This window comes from Pristiophorus japonicus, chromosome 14, assembly GCF_044704955.1.
Source record: "Pristiophorus japonicus isolate sPriJap1 chromosome 14, sPriJap1.hap1, whole genome shotgun sequence".
Classification (NCBI taxonomy): Eukaryota; Metazoa; Chordata; class Chondrichthyes; family Pristiophoridae; genus Pristiophorus; species Pristiophorus japonicus.
In genome coordinates, this window is record NC_091990.1 from 77,439,434 (window position 1) to 77,459,736 (window position 20,303).

General features: G+C 45.2%; 1 protein-coding gene across 1 annotated transcript in view; it reads left to right on the top strand.

Annotated features, from left to right (window-relative positions):
* LOC139279613 (mucin-2-like) overlaps nt 1–20,303 on the top strand; it is a 442,102-nt gene that overhangs the window by 265,142 nt on the left and 156,657 nt on the right. The window contains exons 6-13 of the mRNA XM_070898728.1: nt 4,049–4,136; nt 4,229–4,338; nt 8,488–8,707; nt 8,822–8,947; nt 17,465–17,582; nt 17,737–17,875; nt 19,132–19,242; nt 19,357–19,426. Of these exons, the coding sequence (XP_070754829.1) occupies nt 4,049–4,136; nt 4,229–4,338; nt 8,488–8,707; nt 8,822–8,947; nt 17,465–17,582; nt 17,737–17,875; nt 19,132–19,242; nt 19,357–19,426 (982 nt within the window). The remainder of the gene's footprint in view (nt 1–4,048; nt 4,137–4,228; nt 4,339–8,487; nt 8,708–8,821; nt 8,948–17,464; nt 17,583–17,736; nt 17,876–19,131; nt 19,243–19,356; nt 19,427–20,303) is intronic.

Genomic DNA, 20,303 nt, shown 5'->3' on the forward strand with positions numbered 1-20,303 from the left:
TCTGTCTATAGATGCTGCTTCTGCTGTTTAGTATGAAGTAGTCCTGTGTTGGTCCTCTGCTGCTGCTGCTCCGTGCTCTTTTTTAAATGGGTTGGAACTGTCCCGCGATGCTCCACTCCCAATATAGGCACTTCATTGCCTGCAATGCTTCCTTTTCCCATACCCAAACAGTCACCTGAAGTGTGCCCTTATGGTCCATCTTCATTTCTCTCCTATTTATCATCCGTATGCTATGCTTTGGTGACATCATCTGCAAAAGTAAGCAGCCACTAATACAGCAGAGAGTACCTAATTTGATTTGCTCATTGTTGTTACCCAATAATGTGGCCACGGAACTCCAGGTGCAACATCTGAGTCACACCTGGAGAGCCAGTAAATAATCTCAATGCACTGTACTGACATTATTCGCTTAAATCAGTCTATTTGTGCATGGGTACACATAGCAGCTGTGCATTGCCAGTGCTAGTGGTACAGTGCTGAGACCACATTTTTAGTTTCAGGATTAGTTTTCTATATGCATTGTAATGACATCAAACGGTATGGCCCTGATTTTAATTGCACCCACTTGGCAGAGCTTCAGCGGGTGTAGTTACAATAAGCTCAGTCACTTACTTCTCTGATCCTGCTACCTTCCCAATATTAATCTGCACTTCTGAGCAGTTGAATAGGACACCCACAGAAAGGAAGCTTGGTCCTACTTTAAATATGCAGATCATTAGGACCCGATTTGCAATTTCAACCTGAGACCTGAGCGGGACAGCCATGTCAGTTCAGAAGGAAATCCGTCGGGAGGTGGATCCTGTGCCAGAGGTGACCCAGAACATAAGTTTAAAAAAAATTATTTTTGGTTTCCTTGTGAACCAGCAGGAGCAAGTGCCCCTCCAGGCCTCACAATGAAGCTTGCTACCCCTTTCCACTCTTTGACAGATCCTCCCTGACCGCCCCTCCCCGACCCTCCCGATCCTGTCCAGTGCAGTCTCCCCCTTGTGATCTTTCTACAGGCTTGCCCCCATCTCCACTGACTGTCATGGATCATTCACATGGGTCCCCTGCTGCGGCCTCCTGTTGCCAGATACCCACTCTCGCCTGCATAAAATCAGGATGTCCTCCAGTAATATCCTGAATAGGTCTCAAGCATAAAGTTGCTTGCTGCATTCTTCACAGTACTGTAATATAGAGAGGCCTCCACCTTGAGCAGCAACAGCAAGAGTCCTGCAACTATTAGGAGGAGGCTGAAGCAGGAGAGAAGCCAGCACCAGTTGCCATTTTACCATTTTCTAGAGCCATTCATCAAACTTTGATGCATTAAACTGCCACCTCCCATTTTTTGCAATCCAACACAAACCACACCAGGACTAGGACCAGCCTGCTCAATCCACTGGAACACCATTCTCCAGTACTTACTTCAGCATCATCAATCAAAATTAAAATGCACAACATAAAAATTATTCAATTTATTTCTTGATCAAAAAGGGGAATGTTCCTCAAATAGTCACCTCTCCTGGTGCTCTCTTCCTATCACTTGGTAAGTGTGTCCTCTCCTTGTTTTTCACCTGCTTCTTCGTGCTAGCCCATTGGTGGGTGCAGGACAGATGGCTGCTAGCTGAATATCAGCGAGATGCTCCTGAGATCAAGATGGCTCTCAAACTCTGTGACGTGGTGCAGGATAGGATACAAGCAGCAGAGTTGAGTTGAAGTTTACAGAGGGTGAAGGGTGGGAGGCCGGCCAAGAGAGCATTTGGAATAGTTTAGATTGGAGATGTGGTAGAGTCGGTATCCTGATTGGAGAGATTCAAATAGTTGAAATATAGGGCTAGAAATTCCGTATCACCCCGTTTGGGGCGATAACTTTTGAAAATGTGAAAAAGTACCACCAGGCAATAATGATTCTGTGCTCCTGAGAAATTTAGCTTTAGCGCTCCAAGAGGGAAGTGGAGTGCTAAATCAAGTGCTAACCACTTCTTTTAGGCCACAAAAGTGTGAGAACAGGGCAGTAGCGGCAGAGGACTGAGCAATGTAGAGTGCAGTGCTTAAAGGGAAGGGCCAATGATGGTGCACAACCAACTACTCGGCATTTCTGCATTGCAAGGCGACCTACACGACTGCCATTACAACCCTAAACACTCTCAGTAGGTGGAGGGCTTGGACATCCTGCAGCAATGAAACAGGCACCAGACTGGTGCAAAGAATAAAGTTTGACCTACCTGAAAACCATTCCCTTTAATTAGCACTCCCCAAGCACCCAGTTGAGTGGACATCACCTCCTCTTCCTGCCGTTGTTGACGCCCGGAGATACAGCAAGTGGCGGGAGGTCATTTCAAATCCGGGTTGGTAACAGGGCACTGCGTGCTTTATGATGTCACTATCTGTGAGGTGCTAGAGGCCAAGGCAGTAAGTGTTAGCGCCAGCACTAAACCGACACTGAGATTCATGGATGTTGCTGAATTCGCCACGCCCAATCGCTAACCCTGTAGCGCTGCACTACCGACCCCCCCAGGTGTTAACGGGAAGCGCAAAGCAGTCAAATTTCTACCCCACAGTGTTATTTGACCTTTTACATCCAGCATAACTCACAGACAGGGCCTCAATTGAACATCTGATCTGAAAGACAACAACTCTGACGCTCTATTAAAATAGTTCCCATTCAGTGTTTTCTATTAATGCTCTGGTCTGGATATTGCATTACTCAGGAGTTGACAAGAAAAACTACACTTCCTACCAGGTAGTTGAAAAACTCAACACTTTTCAAATGACACTTGGGAGGTGAAATTGCCCTGTGCCCTGATTGGGGGTGGTAATCAGCTGCGGCCGGGACTTTCTGCACCTGCTGCAGAAATCGCGCCCCCACCGCTGAATTGGGATTACTGGCCCTCAAAGAAACCAGAGAGTAATCTCGTGCACTCCACTTCCTTTAGGAGCGGTTATTGGTGTGCTACTGGGGCGATGAGTGAAGCGCCAAGCGAATGCTCCATGTAGTGCTGATGCGCTTCAACCCCCCTCCCCTTCGCTTAAAGGAGCGGGTGACTGCTCACTCTGCAAGGCCTTCACTAGGCCACCAGGGCAGCATGAGCACGGGGCTGCAGCATGGCACCCAAAACAGAGTGCCGGGCTGCACGATAGTGGTCATCATCCTGGAACTGACCCGAGAGTCGACAATCCAGAAAAGATGGAAATGCGGGGCGCTGACGCCCTCCCCTTTAAGTAGAGCCCTGAGAGGTGATATCGGCCAGCTTCGCAATCTGCGAAGCTGGCATTGACCTCCGCTCGCGCCAGCCTTGCGACCTGCAGGATAACGGTAATAGGTGGGGCGATGAGTGGTCGTCGCGCACGGCGATTACATCATTGCTGGTTGCATGGTAGCTCAGGACGCTAACCGCATGGCGCTGTCGTGGCAGCTCCTCCACAAACTCCCCACCAATTTCCTGGGAGCCGGTAGTGCCCGCCCCCCAGGCGAAAAGTCTCTTCCACATCATTAGCGCCCCCCAGAATTTTGCCCCTTTGGTGTCTGAAACCTGTGTGTGATCAATGCTGCCATCTGGTGGGGATATGTTGACAATATAATTTATCAATGGAAGTACTTACTCAGTGCCATAACTGATGTAAACTATTGCAATGAGCATAGTGTTACTCATATTAACAAAAAAGATTATAAATATAAAGTTATTTCGAGAGGTGATTCATTTTTAACTGTTGCATCCCAAACCCAGCAGCCCATTCTTTCTACCTCGGACAGCTGGAGCGACAGATTTAATAGCAATTGATAGAGATTGGATCTGGATGGGAAGGAGCAATTGCATTGTGAGATCAGCCCACAATTGAAACAGTGGCTCTGGCAGTGTAGCCGCAGCATGACTCTGCTGGATAAAAAGTTATAGCAATTTGTTACTTACATGTTTTTAGTTGACACAATTTTAGTGATTTTATCATTAATGAAACATTCAGTGTCTTCAAAACTTCCTCATTGAAAGAAAAAAAATGTATATTTTTCATAATTAGATTGAAATGTAGCTCCCAATACTTTTTCTAATGTTTTTCTCTTTTGCATTAGCTTGAACTGGGCCAGCAGTTTGTCAATACAACATGTGGGTTGTGCGGTGATTTCAACGGCATCCGTGATAATGAATTTTTTTCAAATGGTACGTGCAATGGGCACTGCCCATCACATTTGATTATGTTATGTTTAATATTACATGCACTTTGTTCATTTATTATCCATCACTGATTACAGGCCACCACCTGACTCCTATCCAGTATGGAAACTTGCAGAAACTGAATGGACCCATGGAGCAATGCAAAGATGTATCCTCATCTGAAAATGACAAAAATTGTTCAAAATTTGTAAGTGAATGCTTCTCCTTAATTAAACTTCCTTCTGGTTTGAACCTGTTTTATCTCACAGAAATTGTAGTTTCTAATTTATCTGTGGATTTTCAGCTATTTAAGAGTTATTAAAAGCTGTGAATCTGGATGGTACAGTGTCAAAGAGCAAGTTATTATTTAAATGGAGAAAGATTGCAAAGTGCCGCAGTACAGCGGGACCTGGGAGTACTTGTGCATGAAACACTTGCAGGTACAGCAAGTGATCAGGAAGGCCAATGGTATCTTGGCCTTTATTGCGAATGGGATTAAGTATAAAAGCAGGGAAGTCTTGCTGCAGCTATACAGGGTATTGGTGAGGCCACACCTGGATTACTGCGTGCAGTTTTGGTTTCCATATTTACGAAAGGATATACTTGCTTTGGAGGCAGTTCAGAGAAGGTTCACTAGGTTGATTCCGGAGATGAGGGGGTTGACTTATGAGGAAAGGTTGAGTAGACTGAGCCGCTACTCATTGGAATTCAGAAGAATGAGAGGTGATCTCATCTAACGTATGATTATGAGGAGGCTTGACAAGGTGGATGCAGAGAGGATGTTTACACTGATGGGGGAGACTAGAACTTGAGGGCATGATCTTAGAATAAGGGGCCGCCCATTTAAAACTGAGATGAGGAGAAATTTCTTCTCTCAGAGGGTTGTAAATCTGTGGAATCTGCTGCCTCAGAGAGCTGTGGAAGCTGGGACATTGAATAAATTTAAGACAGAGATAGACAGTTTCTTGAACAATAAAGGGTTATGGGGAGCAGTCGGGGAAGTGGAGCTGAGTCCATGATCAGATCAGCCATGATCTTATTGAATGGTGGAACAGGCTCGAGGGGTCGTATGGCCTACTCCTGTTCCTATTTCTTATGTTCTTATGTATTAATGGAGCTTGGAGGCTGTAAATCAAAATAGATTTAGAAGCAGGACATTGTGCCTCACCAATCCATTGGAAGATCATTAAGTTAATAAGAATAATTCAGTCAAAAATCTTTTGGAATTTTATAGCAGATTTGATAACTTTCCTAATGTAAGGTTTAGAAAGAAAACTGGAGCTCATTAAATTAATCACAAATTAACTGGAAGCAGAGGTGATGATAAATCAGAAACGCTTTGGTTGCGAAATTGGGTCTGTTTTGGGTCTCTTGCTGTTAACACCAATAATTTAGAAAAGGAAATTTCTTGTAATATTACAATGTTTATTGAGACTGATAGTACTCAAAGGGATTTGGGCCATTTGAATGGATGTCAGATTGATTTTAATATAGCTATTATAAATGTGATGTTATGCCTATTAGGCCACAAAACATATACATGAACAACATTGGAAAATTAGAAGGCTAAGATGTAATTATTGATCATTCAGTCAAATATCCATTCCATATGATGCTAGCACAAGATAGATATGGATGAAGAAAGCAATTTCTAGAAAGTCTCTATGGCACTTCCATCACAGCAACTGTCTCTTAAATGATTGCAGGCTGTTTACCTCCAGTATCTGGGAGACCATTTCACATGTTGATCACTTTTAATGTGAATCAGAACTTCTTGATATCAGTCCTAAACTTTCACTAGTTTGAATCAGTGTCCCCTTGATCTAATGTTTATGGTTTGATTTGAAAGAACATTCCAATTTGCCATTTCAATATGATTCACTATCTTACATATCTCTATGTAGTCTCCTCGGAGACATTTCTTTACTAAGCCTTATTACTCAGTCCTTTTATCAATAAGGATAATCATACACTGGGACGTCAATCAAAACGGGTTGATTATGAACCAAGACATTCTAATCTTATCGATCAATAATGAGGCCAATGTTGGGCACCCTATCTTCAAGCTCACAGAGGATCAAATAGGATGGACGTAGGATTTTAAAGTTGTGAAGTTGTCAAGAAAGGCAACCAATCAAAGATGTATAATTGTGCCAAAATTGGGAGAGCTGTCCCACAGACTCGTCAAGCAACAGCCTGAACTAGTCAAACTCACAGAATCATACCTTTCAGCCAATGTCCCAGAATCCTCCATCACCATCCGTGGGTATGTCCTGTCCCACCGGCAGGGCAGACCCACTAGGGTTGGTGGCACAGTGGTATACAGTCAGGAGGGAGTGGGCCTGGGAGTCCTCAACATCGACTCCGGACCCCATGAAGTCTCATGGCTTCAGGTCAAGCATGGGCAAGGAAACCACCTGCTGAGTACCACCTACCGCCCTCCCTTAGCTGATGAATCGGCACTCCAACACCACTTGAAAGAAGCACTGAGAGTAGCAAGGCCACAGAACATACTCGGATGGGGGACTTCAATCACCAAGAGTGGCTCGGTAGTACCATTACTGACCGAACTGGCCGAGTCCTGAAGGACACATCAGCCAGATTGGGTAGGTAGTGAGAGAAACAACACGAGGTAAAAACCTACTTGACCTCATCCTCACCAATCTACCTGTCGCAGATGCATCTGTCCATGACAGCATTGGTAGCAGTGACCACCACACAGTCACTGTGGAGATGAAGTCCTATCTTCACACTGAGGACATATTGTGTGGCACTATGACCGTGCTAAATAGGATAGATTCAGAACAGATTTGCAGCTCAAAATTGAGCAATCATGCGGCGCTGTGGGCTATCAGCAACAGCTCACCACCACCTTCTCGAGGGCAATTAGGTGATTGGCAATAAATGCTGGCCTTGCCAGTGATGCCCACATCCTGGAACAAATTTTTTATAAATGTAGCATATAGGGCTGGAGATCTAAAGGTATTTGAAGCTTTACGTGATTGACCTTCCGGTGGCAGGTGGATGAAATGGTTTGGGTCGAGTGGTTTGTACAAGGATTAAATTTAATGGATCTGCAGAAAGGGTAGACAAGGGTAACATAGTAGATGTAATATATTAGACTTTCAAAAGGCCTTCGACTAGGCACCACATAGTCGACTCATTACAAAGGTGGAGATAGGGGGCAGGTAGCAGAATGGATAGCATGCAGGGGACAAACAGAAAACAGAAAGTAGGGATTAAGGGTAGCTACAGGGACACTGTTGTTCACAATTTACATTGACAATTGGACTTGGGAATTGGAAGTACAATTTCTAAATCTGCAGATGATACCAAATTGGGGGTTATAGTAGCACAAAGGAGCAATTCTATAAAATAGAAGAGGACATTAATAAACTTGCAGAATGGATGTGTAATTGGCAAACTAATTTCAATATTGATAAATCTGAGGTGGTGCATTTTGGTTGGAAGAATAAAGAGGCCAGATAGTGCTTGGATAATAAGATTCTAAATGGGGTAGAGGATGGGATCAAGGGGTACATGTTCACAAATCACGCAGATTAATAAGACCATAAAAAAAGCAAACAAAGCACTGGGGTTCATTTCTCGAGGGATAGAATTGAAAAGCAGTGGAGTTATGTTAAAATTTATTGAATCTTTGTTAGACCACAGTTCTGGTCTCCGTGTTATAAAGGGTTTGATAGGGTCGACGTAGAGAAAATGTTTCCACTTGTGCAGAAGATCAAAATTAGAGGCCATAACTATAAGATAGTCATTATTAAATCCAGTAAGGAATTTAGGAGAGTCAGTTTTACCCAAAGAGTGGTAAGAATGTCGAACTTTCTACCACAAGGAGTAGAGGAGTAGTTGAGGTAGATAGCACAGATACATTTCAGGGGAAGCTAGAAAAGCACATGAGGGAGACAGGAATAGAAGGGTATGCTGATAGGGTTAGATGAAGAGGGATGGAGGGCCGTTCGTAAAAGCCAGCATAGACTAGTTGGACCGAATGGCCTGTGTCTGTGCTGTAGACCCAATGTAAATGGCCTTTACTAATTTTATACTTTCTAATATTCAGGATAGATGGTGTTTAGAACGATAATGTTACATTTACAGAAAGTTTGCTCTTCTGAGGTCAGGGTAGAGAGATCCTTATTCAGCATTGAACGCATAATATACCTGGGAGTACTTAATACAGATACTGGTAGCAAAGGTGCAAACATCTGTAGCTCTGACATTCCACACCTTTCTGATGAGAAATATTTACCAAGTACATTAAAAAGTAAACCTTTCCAAGGCTGCTATACAGATAATGGTTGTATATGCCCATCACTAAATAACTTCCTTTTCTACTCAGGAATCCATGTGTGAAAATCTACTCACAGAACCAGGTTTTTCCAACTGCTATGATGTCTTAGATTTAGTACCTTTTATCAAGAGCTGCATGCTGGACATGTGTCTGTGCAAGGATTTTAAAAATTCATCATCCTGCATCTGCAATACCTTAGCAGAATTTTCTAGACAGTGTGCCCATGTTGGAGGGAAACCCGGCAACTGGCGAACGGAAAAAATGTGTGGCAAGTACCTTTAAAATCGACCACACTCAAATTCTCTTAATAAAATTACAAATGCATTTATTTACTTATGAAAATAATGAAGACAATAAAAGTTGGCTGTTTTCTCTATTCCAGAAGAGACATGCCAGCTTAATATGACCTATGAAGAGTGTGGTGTTCCATGTGCAGACACATGCTCAAATCCTGATAGGAGCCAGATGTGTGAGGACCACTGCATTGACGGCTGCTTCTGTCCTCCTGGTAAGATACAATGGGGCCGAAATTCAGCAGCACAAGAAAGCTGGCTTATCTCTGATTTTTTTTCTGCTTTTACCGTAGGGATCCATGATCGATTTTCAGGACTTGGAAATGTTTTTAAAGTCCCAATGGAAGTTGGTCATAGTGGGGGCGGGAGATCGACAGGAAGGCAGGCTGAGGGGCTGAATTTGGGTCGGGACCGGGACTCTGCCGCTGTTAATCAGTGGTGGAGTAGTGGTGACATCACAGCCTCTGTGCATCACCACACTCTCTCCCCTCCGTTAAAGGGGAGAGAATCTGGCATTTTAAATCTTTAGCCATTGGGCCACCAGGGAGGGTTTTGGCTGGACCTGGGGCCTGGCACCCAAGAGGGGGTGCCAGGCTGCCCGTTGGCAGCCTGGCCGAACCCGTGGGCACTATCTTGCCGGCCGATCGGGAAGTCGGTCGACAAAATTAAATGCATGGCGGCCGAGGCAATGAGCCCTCCCCTCCTCCCCTTGAAGGGCCACTGCACTGCCGGGCCGCACACAGTCAGCAGAAGGTGCACCAACAGAGAAACCTGCCGGGGGCACTGCGTGGCGGGGCTACGATTTTACAACCAGAATTTCGGTCAGTGCATTTTTCATGTGAGGGTAAGCAGCGGTGCGCATTCTTGCGCCACTTCCCCTTTAAGGGCGGTCGCACTGACAAGCCACAGAGAGTGTACCAACAGCAAAAGGTGCGGTGGAAAACTAGGCAGAGCAGTCCCATACACTGCTCCAAATCTGAGGAAGGGCAATTTTAAACATGGCGGCCGTGCCGCACAGACTCAGTGGACATTCCGCACTGAGCCATGGCCACTGCTTTCAAGGGGCCAAAGGCCTTATAGAAAGGAGCAATTTCAGCCCCTCTGTCTTTGTTTGAGATTTTTAACATTTGCAGTTTTTTTTTGTATTTTAACATTTACCTGTGTTACAATGCCTACTGATGTAGGATGTGCTGGCCATTGAGGCTTCACTGTCTGACTTTAGCACTGAAACAGGAACTAAACTAGTTACATTTTAATAAAGCAAACTGCTAATACTTTGGACTTAGTAATTTCTGATTTGCCTCACCTGAAATAAAGGCAGGATTAAGGTTATATCACAGGGGATTGTGTATATGCTTTGTGCTCTAAAAACCAATAGCCAGGAGTTTGAAATCAGGGGTTCGGTATGTGTTTGGGGCCTCGACAAAATCATTGACAATCCAGGCGGAATAGGGTCTGTAAGTGGGTAAGCACTGCCCACTTGAAGCAAAATTCAGATATAAATGTAAAGAGCTTGTGCCACGCAAGCTCCGCCTAATTGTATCACATCTTGAGCGCTGCTCAATAAATGGCCACAAAACCGTTTCAAAGTTATATTTTTGTAGAGACAGAAGGAGCACGTGTGCTCCTCCATGGGCGCCTTAGCTGCCCTCCACTCAGCTTTGTCTTCCCCAACCCCCCCAAGACCTACCTGCGAGTTAATTCAGCAATGGAACCAGATGGAATTCATCAAGCTTTGACCAGAAAACTACATTGAGATACTTGTTTGACATCCACAACTGCCCGCTTCCACGGAGCAGTCACTCCTCCGACTTGTCATTTATTTTAGCGTAGGCCAAATCTCTCCCCCAGAATGTTATATTAGTATTACAGAGGACTGTTAATTTCAAAAAGAGATGCTTTGCTAGTTGTATAGAGGGGCTGTTATAGTGACATTTAAAAAGATATTGTGAAAAAGAAATTGTGGCAGTTTTTATAATAAGTGGCCTATCCATACGCCAGTTTTATGCCCTGGCGGCAAGTTGAAAATCTATCCCAATGTGTTACCTTAGCGGAGGGAGTGAGTGTGGTATTAATATTATTGAGATAGTGAGTGTTGTATTAATGTTACAGAAGGGATATTATATTTCTGTTGTAGATAGGTGGGAATGTTATACTAGGGTTATTGGTACTCAAAGACTAGAGGGAGCTTTGTTCCAAAGTACATTTCCGTTAAATTTGGCTCCGTAGCACCTGTTTTTTCAGCGCTAGGGGTGCCAATTCATGTCCAAAATGGCATCTGGTGTGGGCCACGCCAGGCGCCATTTTAGGTAGGTGGTTATCTCGAATGCTAGGAGCATGTGCCAGAAGTATGCAGAGTGTGCAAATTGTGACGTCCACACTGATTTGACACCAGTGCTGCCATTTTTTACCTCAATGCTACAACTAACGCCCTCTCTTAAACACACACAACTGAACATCAACTGCTTTTGGGTTAGTTGCTGATTGATTCCTACTGGCTCTTGGTGAGTTTGTAGAAGTGTTTGGTGGTTTGTTATCTTATCTGAAGTTGCCAAGGAATGGTGTGGCAGGTTACTTCAAGGCATCTGCTCAGCCCAGTTACTCCCAGACTTGGGTGCAGCAATGTGTATTCATAGAAACATAGAAAATAGGTGCAGGAGCAGGCCATTCCGCCCTTCTAGCCTGCACCGCCATTCAATGAGTTCATGGCTGAACATGAAACTTCAGTACCCCCTTCCTGCTTTCTCGCCATACCCCTTGATCCCCCGAGTAGTAAGGACTTCATCTAACTCCCTTTTGAATATATTTAGTGAATTGGCCCCAACCACTTTCTGTGGCAGAGAATTCCACAGGTTCACCACTCTCTGGGTGAAGAAGTCTCTCCTCATCTCGGTCCTAAGACTGTGACCCCTGGTTCTGGACTTCCCCAACATTGGGAACATTCTTCCTGCATCTAACCTGTCTAAACCCGTCAGAATTTTAAATCTTTCTATGAGGTCCCCTCTCATTCTTCTGAACTCCAGTGAATACAAGCCCAGTTGATCCAGTCTTTCTTGATAGGTCAGTCCCACCATCCCGGGAATCAGTCTGGTGAATCTTCGCTGCACTCCCTCAATAGCAAGAATGTCCTTCCTCAAGTTAGGAGACCAAAATTGTACACAATACTCCAGGTGTGGCCTCACCAAGGCCCTGTACAACTGTAGCAACACCTCCCTGCCCCTGTACTCAAATCCCCTCGCTATGAAGGCCAATATGCCATTTGCTTTCTTAACCGCCTGCTGTACCTGCATGCCAACCTTCAATGACTGATGTACCATGACACCCAGGTCTCGTTGCACCTTCCCTTTTCCTAATCTGTCACCATTTAGATAATAGCCTGTCTCTCTGTTTTTACCACCAAAGTGGATAACCTCACATTTATCCACATTATACTTCATCTGCCATGCATTTGCCCACTCACCTAACCTATCCAAGTCACTCTGCAGCCTCATAGCATCCTTCTCGCAGCTCACACTGCCACCCAACTTAGTGTCATCCGCAAATTTGGAGATACTAAATTTAATCCCCTCGTCTAAATCATTAATGTACAATGTAAACAGCTGGGGCCCCAGCACAGAACCTTGCGGTACCCCACTAGTCACTGCCTGCCATTCTGAAAAGTACCCATTTACTCCTATTTCCCTTGGCCTGCAGCATGACGGAGAATTAATAGAGGCGACATACAAGCTGCTCGTAGAGGGAGAAGGAGGTGGAGAACAGCTGTCAGCAGGAGGCCATATCCACCCAGGGTCTTCAGGGAGCAATTCTCCCACCTCAACTTCAGCAAGGAACAACGTCTAAATTTCACTGAGGAGATGCTCATTGAAATTTGCCATCGGTTTCAGGCAGAACTGCAGTCTTAGAGCCGGACGAGGACGGCATTGCCAAATGCTATCAAGGTGAACGTGGCCATGTATTTTTATGCATTGGGCTCCTTTCAGGCTGAAGCAGGAGATATTTGCAACATTTCCCAGTTGGCATGCTCTATTGCATAAGGGAGGTCACTGAGGCTCTTTATGCAGAGAGGTGAATACATTTCATTCTCTCTTGCCCGAGAGAAGCAGGCAGAGCGAGGAATGCTCTAAGCTCTGCGCAAAGCCCTCTGCAAGGTTGGTGCTGGAGTGCTCTTGATATTGCATTCAGGCTTTCTGGCAGGCCTAGCAATGCACCAAGCATTTCATTGTGCATACCCATCAGCATTCTTCTGTAGGCCAACCCGTCGACGTCCTCTTCTGAGTCTTGTGCAGTAGAATTCGTGTGCGACCTCACCCTCCGGTGAGCTGGCACCTGCGCTACCCTTTCCCCCTACCCTGGCTGCAGACCAGTCGTGCCCGGTGACTCACCATGCTGCCTCTGTGTTACCCTCTAAACGATACGTGGTGTCAGTATCTGAGCTGGTGGCTGGGAGTGTGAAATCGAGTGATGATGCTGTGTCTTCAGCATCACTGCCTTCTTCCTTTTGCAATTCCTGCTCCTTCACTGCTGCTTGGTCAGGTTGCAGCTTTCAGGTATCTGAAAGGAGAAAGGCATTAGGGTAGGGTTGTGGTGAGAGGAAGGAGGGAAAGCAAGAGGTGCCTGCTTATACCATCTGCAGCTTGTAAATCAGAAGATTTATGGGATGAGGTGGAAGTAGGATGTGAGAAGGAGGATTATGTCTGAGGCTACCATCATCTTGCATTGTTTTGGCTGTGCCGCTGACCATGGGTTCAGTGATGGCTGCTCTAATAACCTTCAGTAATGTCTCCTGCATTGGGGTGAGGTCATGCTGGCACACCTATCTCCCTGTGGGTAGCCTCTGCTGTCTCCAGTTATGAGCCATCTTGTGCTGCAATAGAGAGTGAAGTGCTTCAGTGAGTATGGGGCAATGTGTTTGGGTAATGTGCCTGTCATGGTTGAATAGCTGGCACTGTGTGCAAGCTTTGAGATGTGGGTGTGAGGCTTGTAATAGTGCTACGTGTGTGAGGGTTAGGTGAATCAAGAATGTTAGGTATGAGTCGTGATTGATAGATATTATTAGTAGGTGAGTGAAGGAGGGGTAGCGAATTGAGCAGTGTCCTATGCTGATGGTTCAGTTGTAAGGATATGGCATTTGAAGATGAATCCACTGACCTTGACCATTCGTGTGAGGTCATTAAACTTCTTGCTACACTGCATCCAGGTCCTTGGGGCTACACAGCTGGCATTGACCACAACGACTATCTGCTCCCATTGGCTTCTCCGACCTCTCTCGTCCTGTCCACCTCCTGCATCAAGACCTCCAGTCCTGCTTCAGAAAATCTTTGATCCCGCTCTCTGCTATCTTGCACATTACTCAGTGTTGTTTCTGCTCAGACTCTGTTCCCCAGCCAGTTGAATCATCTGCTACAGCCAGAATGCACCCCTCCTTTAAGAGGGGATGCCACAATCTTGTTACTCAGCAGGCAGATGAAGTTGCTGTGCTGCCTGCATTTCTTTGAACAGCATGGGTTGATCCTACATCACGCCCATTTCGGGGGGAAATTAAATTTCAACTCAGTGTGTCTTAACATGGATTCTTCAAGGACAGATCATCTAAACAAAGTTATGCAATCTTCAGACAAAGCCTGTTAACACTTTTAACAATTTTCAATAGAAAGACCTATTCTACAGAAAAGTCTACAAAGATATTTGCTTATAGTTGTAGAGAGACAGGGGTACTATATTAGTGCTATAAAGAAGTGTTATTTCAGTGTTATAGAAAGGAATGTTAAATCAATGTTGTGGGATATTGGGCCCAAATTTGCCCAGGAGTTACTCCGTTTTTTTTTTGGAGCAACTTGATTTTTCTGGTATAGCTTAAAAATCCCCATTCTGCACATTTAATTTGCTCCAGTGTAAGTGGGTGAGTTACGATTTTTTTTAAGTTTAGTTTTTTTTTCAAAAGGGGGCGTTACCAGCCACCTACGCCCGTTTTGGCCATTTAAGCTAGTTTGGACAGCTAATAGTTGCTCCAAACTAACTTAGGCCAGCATATGTGACCACTTGTGGCCGCACAGAAAACCCTTGCGTAGAGTTAAGAAATCAGCGCAGGTAGGTACTTAATGACTTGACTAAAGAATGTGAATAGGATCAAACAGCTACATAGGACTGACAAACTTCGCAAAGATAATTTACTATACAACAGAAGCATTCATGGAAGCTTAAACTACAAAAATAAAAGAAGTAAAGTCAAAACATATTTACATAATTTTTTCAAAATATCCAAATAAAAAATAGAAGTACCTTCTGGTTGTAGGAAAGTATTTTCATCAACAGGGTTGAATAAGCTCATTAAAATTACTGGCTACACAGTTATCACACCCTCCCCCCACCCCTCCGCCCCACCATCAAAACTCTCCTCTCTCCTCCCCCCAGATCAAAACTCTCTGACCAACACCCCTCCCCCCACCCCACACCCATCAAAACTCTCCTCTCTCTCCCCCACCCCCACCATCAAAATCTCCTCTCTCCTCCCCCCCCCCAATCAAAACTCTCCTCCTTCCCCACCCCCCCCCCCGATCAAAAGTCTCCCCGCACCAACCTGTTTCTTGTAACCCTCAGCGCGGGAAGGCAGCAGGCCGGCCTGTGCGGCAGGCCACTCAGCCTGGGATGGGGGCGGGACGCGTTGGGTCCCACGCTCGCTCCCACAATCATGGGAGGAGCTACTGCGCATGCGGATAGCTGCCGGCATCTTTTAGGCGCAGGGCCCTAGCTCCACCCCCCAATAGACTCGCCACGCTGCGCCAAACCCCGGGAGAGTCGACAGAGGGGCCAGAATCCAGGGACATCTTTTTGGCGCCATTTGGATCGCAGGAAGTCGGCGCATCTCACATCAGTGCACCGAAAAAACGTGAGGGCCAAATTTGGGCCGATTATATTTATATTATAGAGAAGCAGTGTTATATTAGTGTTGCAGAGGTGGGGTTATATTGTAATAGAGAGGTAAGAGAGTTATACTAATCTTGTAGATGGTCGATTATATTAATGTTAATGGGGTGTTATATTAGTTTTATAACGAGTAGTCCGCATGCCTGATACAAGGCTCCCGAAACAGGCACTCTACTCTGAGCTCCGTCACGGCAAGCAAGCCTCAGGAGGGCAGAGCCTCCTTGAAAAAAATGTAACATCCCCACTGACTCTTGGGAATCCCTGGTCAATGACTGCTCAAAGTGGAGAAGAAGCATTCTGGAAGGAGTCGAAGACTTTGAGTCTCTTTGTCGGGAGCATGCAACAGTCAAGTACAAACAACGGAAGGAGAGTAAGACAAACCACCCACCCACCCATCCCTTCAACTGCCACCTGCCCCACCTGTGACAGAGTCTGTAGATCCTGCATTGAACTCATCAGCTGCCTTAGAACTCATGTTAATGTGGAAGCAAGTCATCCTTGACTCCAAGGAACTGCTTCAGAAGAAGATAAAGAGATGGGGATGTGATATTATTGTTATAGAGACGTTGTTATATTAATGTTATTGGTGTTTCTTACAAATATCCGTAATGCACTTGATAGTCTCTTAGGTTCAGTGTCACTGAGCACTTCCATAAGTGGATCTTGCCTTTCCTGTGATCAGGAGCTTACTTCATTGCTGGGCCAAATACATTTTCCCCAACAGCTTGTGTGTTGTGTGGATTTAAACCCTTGCGAGCTGAAATGAACATCGGAAAATGGGATATTGATTAATTTTATGGAGAGTGTGGATGTAATCTAACTGCTAGAGAGAGAAGTATTACATTTGTATTATCGAGAACTGGGTGTTTGAATTCGAGGTGATTATCTGCATGAATATTTTTCTGTCCTTTGCGCATACGGGTGGTGGACTCCGCCCCTTTTTGCTCATGCACGCTCGATCTGGTCACGCATACATAGTACGATATATGAGGGAGCCGGACCATGTTGCAAAAGCAAAATACTGTGGATGCTGGTATTTGAAATAAAACCAGAAAACGCTGGAAATCTCAGTGGGTCAGGCAGCATCTGTGGAGAGAGAAACAGAGTTAACGTTTCAGGTCTGTGACCCTTCGTCAGAACTGAACCATGTTGTCACTTGAGCCTGAGCATGATACAGTGGAAGAGTGGGGGAGAGAGAGAGTGGCGGTGGGTGGGGGGGAAAGTGGGGCACAGAGAGAGAGTGGAGGGAGAGAGAGTCAGAGTGGGGGGAGAGAGAGAGAGTGGGGCAGAGAGAGAACGAGTGGGGCAGAGAGAGAGAGAGTGGAGCAGAGAGAGCGAGTGGGGCAGAGAGAGAGAGAGAGGAAGAGAGAGAGAGAGTGGGTCAGAGAGAGTGAGAGTGTGGGGCAGAGAGAGGGACTTGGGCAGGGGGAGATGGTCAGGAACTTGGGCATGGGGAGCAGGTCAGCCACTCGGGCTGGGAGAGAGCAGGTCAGGAACTTGGGCTGGGAGGGAGGAAGTCAGGAACTTGGGCTGGGAGGGAGGAGGTCAGGAACTTGGGCGGGGGAGGAGGTCAGGAACTTGGGCGGGGGAGGAGGTCAGAAACTTGGGTGGGGGGTATGTTTTGTTACAGAGGCAGCTATGCTATTTGAGAGTGTTATAAAGCAGGGTTTGCAACATCAAATAATTATAATGAGACAGCTTGGCTTCAACACCTGCATTATGAATAACTGAAACATATCACAAAATCAACTGTGAGAAATCTGTACTTTAGAAATCTGTGCACATCTAACAAATATTTTATATTTTAGATACCGTTTTTGATGATATTTCCAACACTGGGTGCATCCCAAAAGAACAGTGTCCCTGTATCTACAATGGCTTATCTTATGATCCTGGAGAGTCCTATTCCACCAAATGCAGTAAATGGTAATTAATGTATAGTGTTGACTTTTGCTAAAGATTCTGATAAATCATTATGTTTGTTTCTTTTGGGAGGAGGGGCATAATTTATAATTTATTGTTTCTTAATCTTCATTTAAGAAAATAACTGATTTCAAATACTCTCTTTTTAATCTGGTAGCATTTGTAATGGAGGGCAGTGGTCTTGTACTGATCTGTCATGCCCTGGGATCTGTTCTGTTGTGGGAGGAGCTCACATTAATACATTTGATGAAAACCATTACACATTCCATGGAAGGTGCCATTATGTTCTTGTTAAGGTAAGGATTGCTGGAGACTTAGTAAACTGGAAACTACCAGCACCAACATGTTTAACGTACCAATGCTATTGTGGTGTTGCTGGCAGAACAAAGATGTTACAGTGAGAGTTGTTCTTGGTGTCTTTCTACCTTATTTCTGTCTTCAATGTAGTGTTGAAATTCTTCCAGGACATTTCAGTGGTTGAAACATTAAAGAATCATTTTCACAAAGCATTGAAGATTGGAAAATGTGCCAAATTCATTGCATTCATATATGTAAATGAAACAAAATTGGTGGTAAAAATACTGCAGAATGTGTTGCAGTACTAATACACAGTGACACAGAGTGAAATGTTGTAGGTTTGTTTCCTTGATTAAGTTCACTGTGGGTGACCATCTTCATGGGGTGGAAGGAGGTATCTGAGGGTGAGTGTCCTCAGGGTGCATCTCCTACTGACCAACTTATAATGGGAGTCTATGAGCTGCTCTCTAGCCCATCCTTCAAACTGCATGGGTGTATGGCTCCATGAGACCTGTAAGAGAGGGAACACAACAGAGGGTAGAAATTGACGCCCCCCCCCCCCACCCGAAACAATGGTTTTTACCGCAGCTGCAGTTCAGGCCGCCTCTTCAGCGACATTCGGCTCTTTGTTTTTTTTCTCTCCGATCATAATAGAGGCAGTGACTACACCTGAGGGGCAGAGGTTGGGGGCGATGCGGAGTGACCGCTGCAATGACGTCATCATGGCACCGCGTCACCATGGCTCTTCCCTTCACTTAAAGGGGAGAGACTCCGCGATTGTAAAATTTTGGCCCGCTGGGCCAGTTCGGCCGGGCCAGCAGCCTGGCACCCAAGAGAGGGTGCCAGGCTGCCTGTTGGTGGCCCGGCTGAACCCAGGGGCATATTTGTCGGGTTGACATGGAAGCCGCACCGCCGCTGCAGAAGGCCACAGCCGCAGTGGACCACCGGGAAAAAGCTTATTTTGGCACAGCCATGAGGGCCGAAGATCTTCCGAGGGGAATGTCTCCGTCGGCGGGGGGGGGTGTTAGATAGGCAGTGCTCACGGTGATGATGTGCTTAAGACGGGGGGATCGGGGCACCGCCGAGAAAACTCGGCAAATTCAGAGGTCTGTGCTTTGCATAAGGACAAGCTAAAAAAATCTTCAAATTCCTTGGGGGAGAAGTTAAAGTTAGTGCCATCCAAGTTAAATTATTTGGTTTGTTTACCATTGCCAAGGTTGCTATTTGGTCTTAGTCTTCAAATCCTTTACTCTAGGACTGCAGAAATACTCAATTCACTGTTCTTGGGGAGCTGCAGCCATGTGGCATTACTGAGTCTGAGACGTGCTTAAAGTCAATGTTACTGACTGTCCGTGAAGCTCAAACTGTAAGTGATTCTCAATTAGCTTTCTGATGGCTTAAATGATTTTGATACACATTTAGGGAAAAACAATTGTTTAAACTTTATTGTATTTAGTTAGCATTGGTGGCTTTTTTACAGATCATCTCCATTAACCCAAGTGGCAGTGTCTCCGTCAATGGAATCGTGACCCAGTTGCCTATAACTACCAGTAAGTTCAGTTGCTATTGCCATGGCCTAGAATCAATCGCTTTTTGTAACAAACACAGAATGTTCCCCATTCTCTTACTATAAGGAAACTCTCAAGCCCCAAAATTCCTGATTGGGCACTGCACGGCCAAAAGAGCAGCACACTGGACCTTGTATGTGTCATGGGTTTCTGACACTGACCCCATCTTAAATCCCTGGCTCAGATGATTTACATAATATTGAGCAGGCTAGGAGTCCAGCTTCCATGCATACCTGCTGTTTACACTGGGGAGGGGAGCAATAGTTGAGCTGAGGCAGCATTTAAAGGAGCAACTTCACTCGAAGGCTAAGACCTTACTGGGAGGGTTCAGGAATATCTACACTGCAGATTTTATGATCAGTGACACAGGAGGACAGATGTGCTGTTTATGGCTGGTGGCACTGTGTTTGTAAAAGTTGAATGTCACAGAGATAATGGCCCTGAAATTCCGGTCGGAGGCTTCTTTCGGACGAACGCCACCGACCGGAGAGTTTTTATGAAAGTACCTGGTGATCCGGGAGGAGTGTGGGATTCCGGTGGGGAGGCCTTCTCTTCCCGCACTGCAAAGCACGCTCCCGTCCTCCAGGTTCCCACGCAGAAGGTGCAGTCACGTGTGACTGCTCAGCCAATCAGTTACTGTATTCCACAGCTTTCTCATTAATAGTAATGGGAACTCCGTATCTACCAGTTCTCATTGCTATTAATGAGGAAAAAAACAAACAGCCTAAAGACCATAATAAAAAATAAAAAACACACCTCAAATAATTAAAATTAATTGAAATTAAAGTTAATGAATGTCTTAGAAAACAAAATTCCAATTTTTAAAAAAGCTTTTTTAATTATGGTTTAAAATAAACTT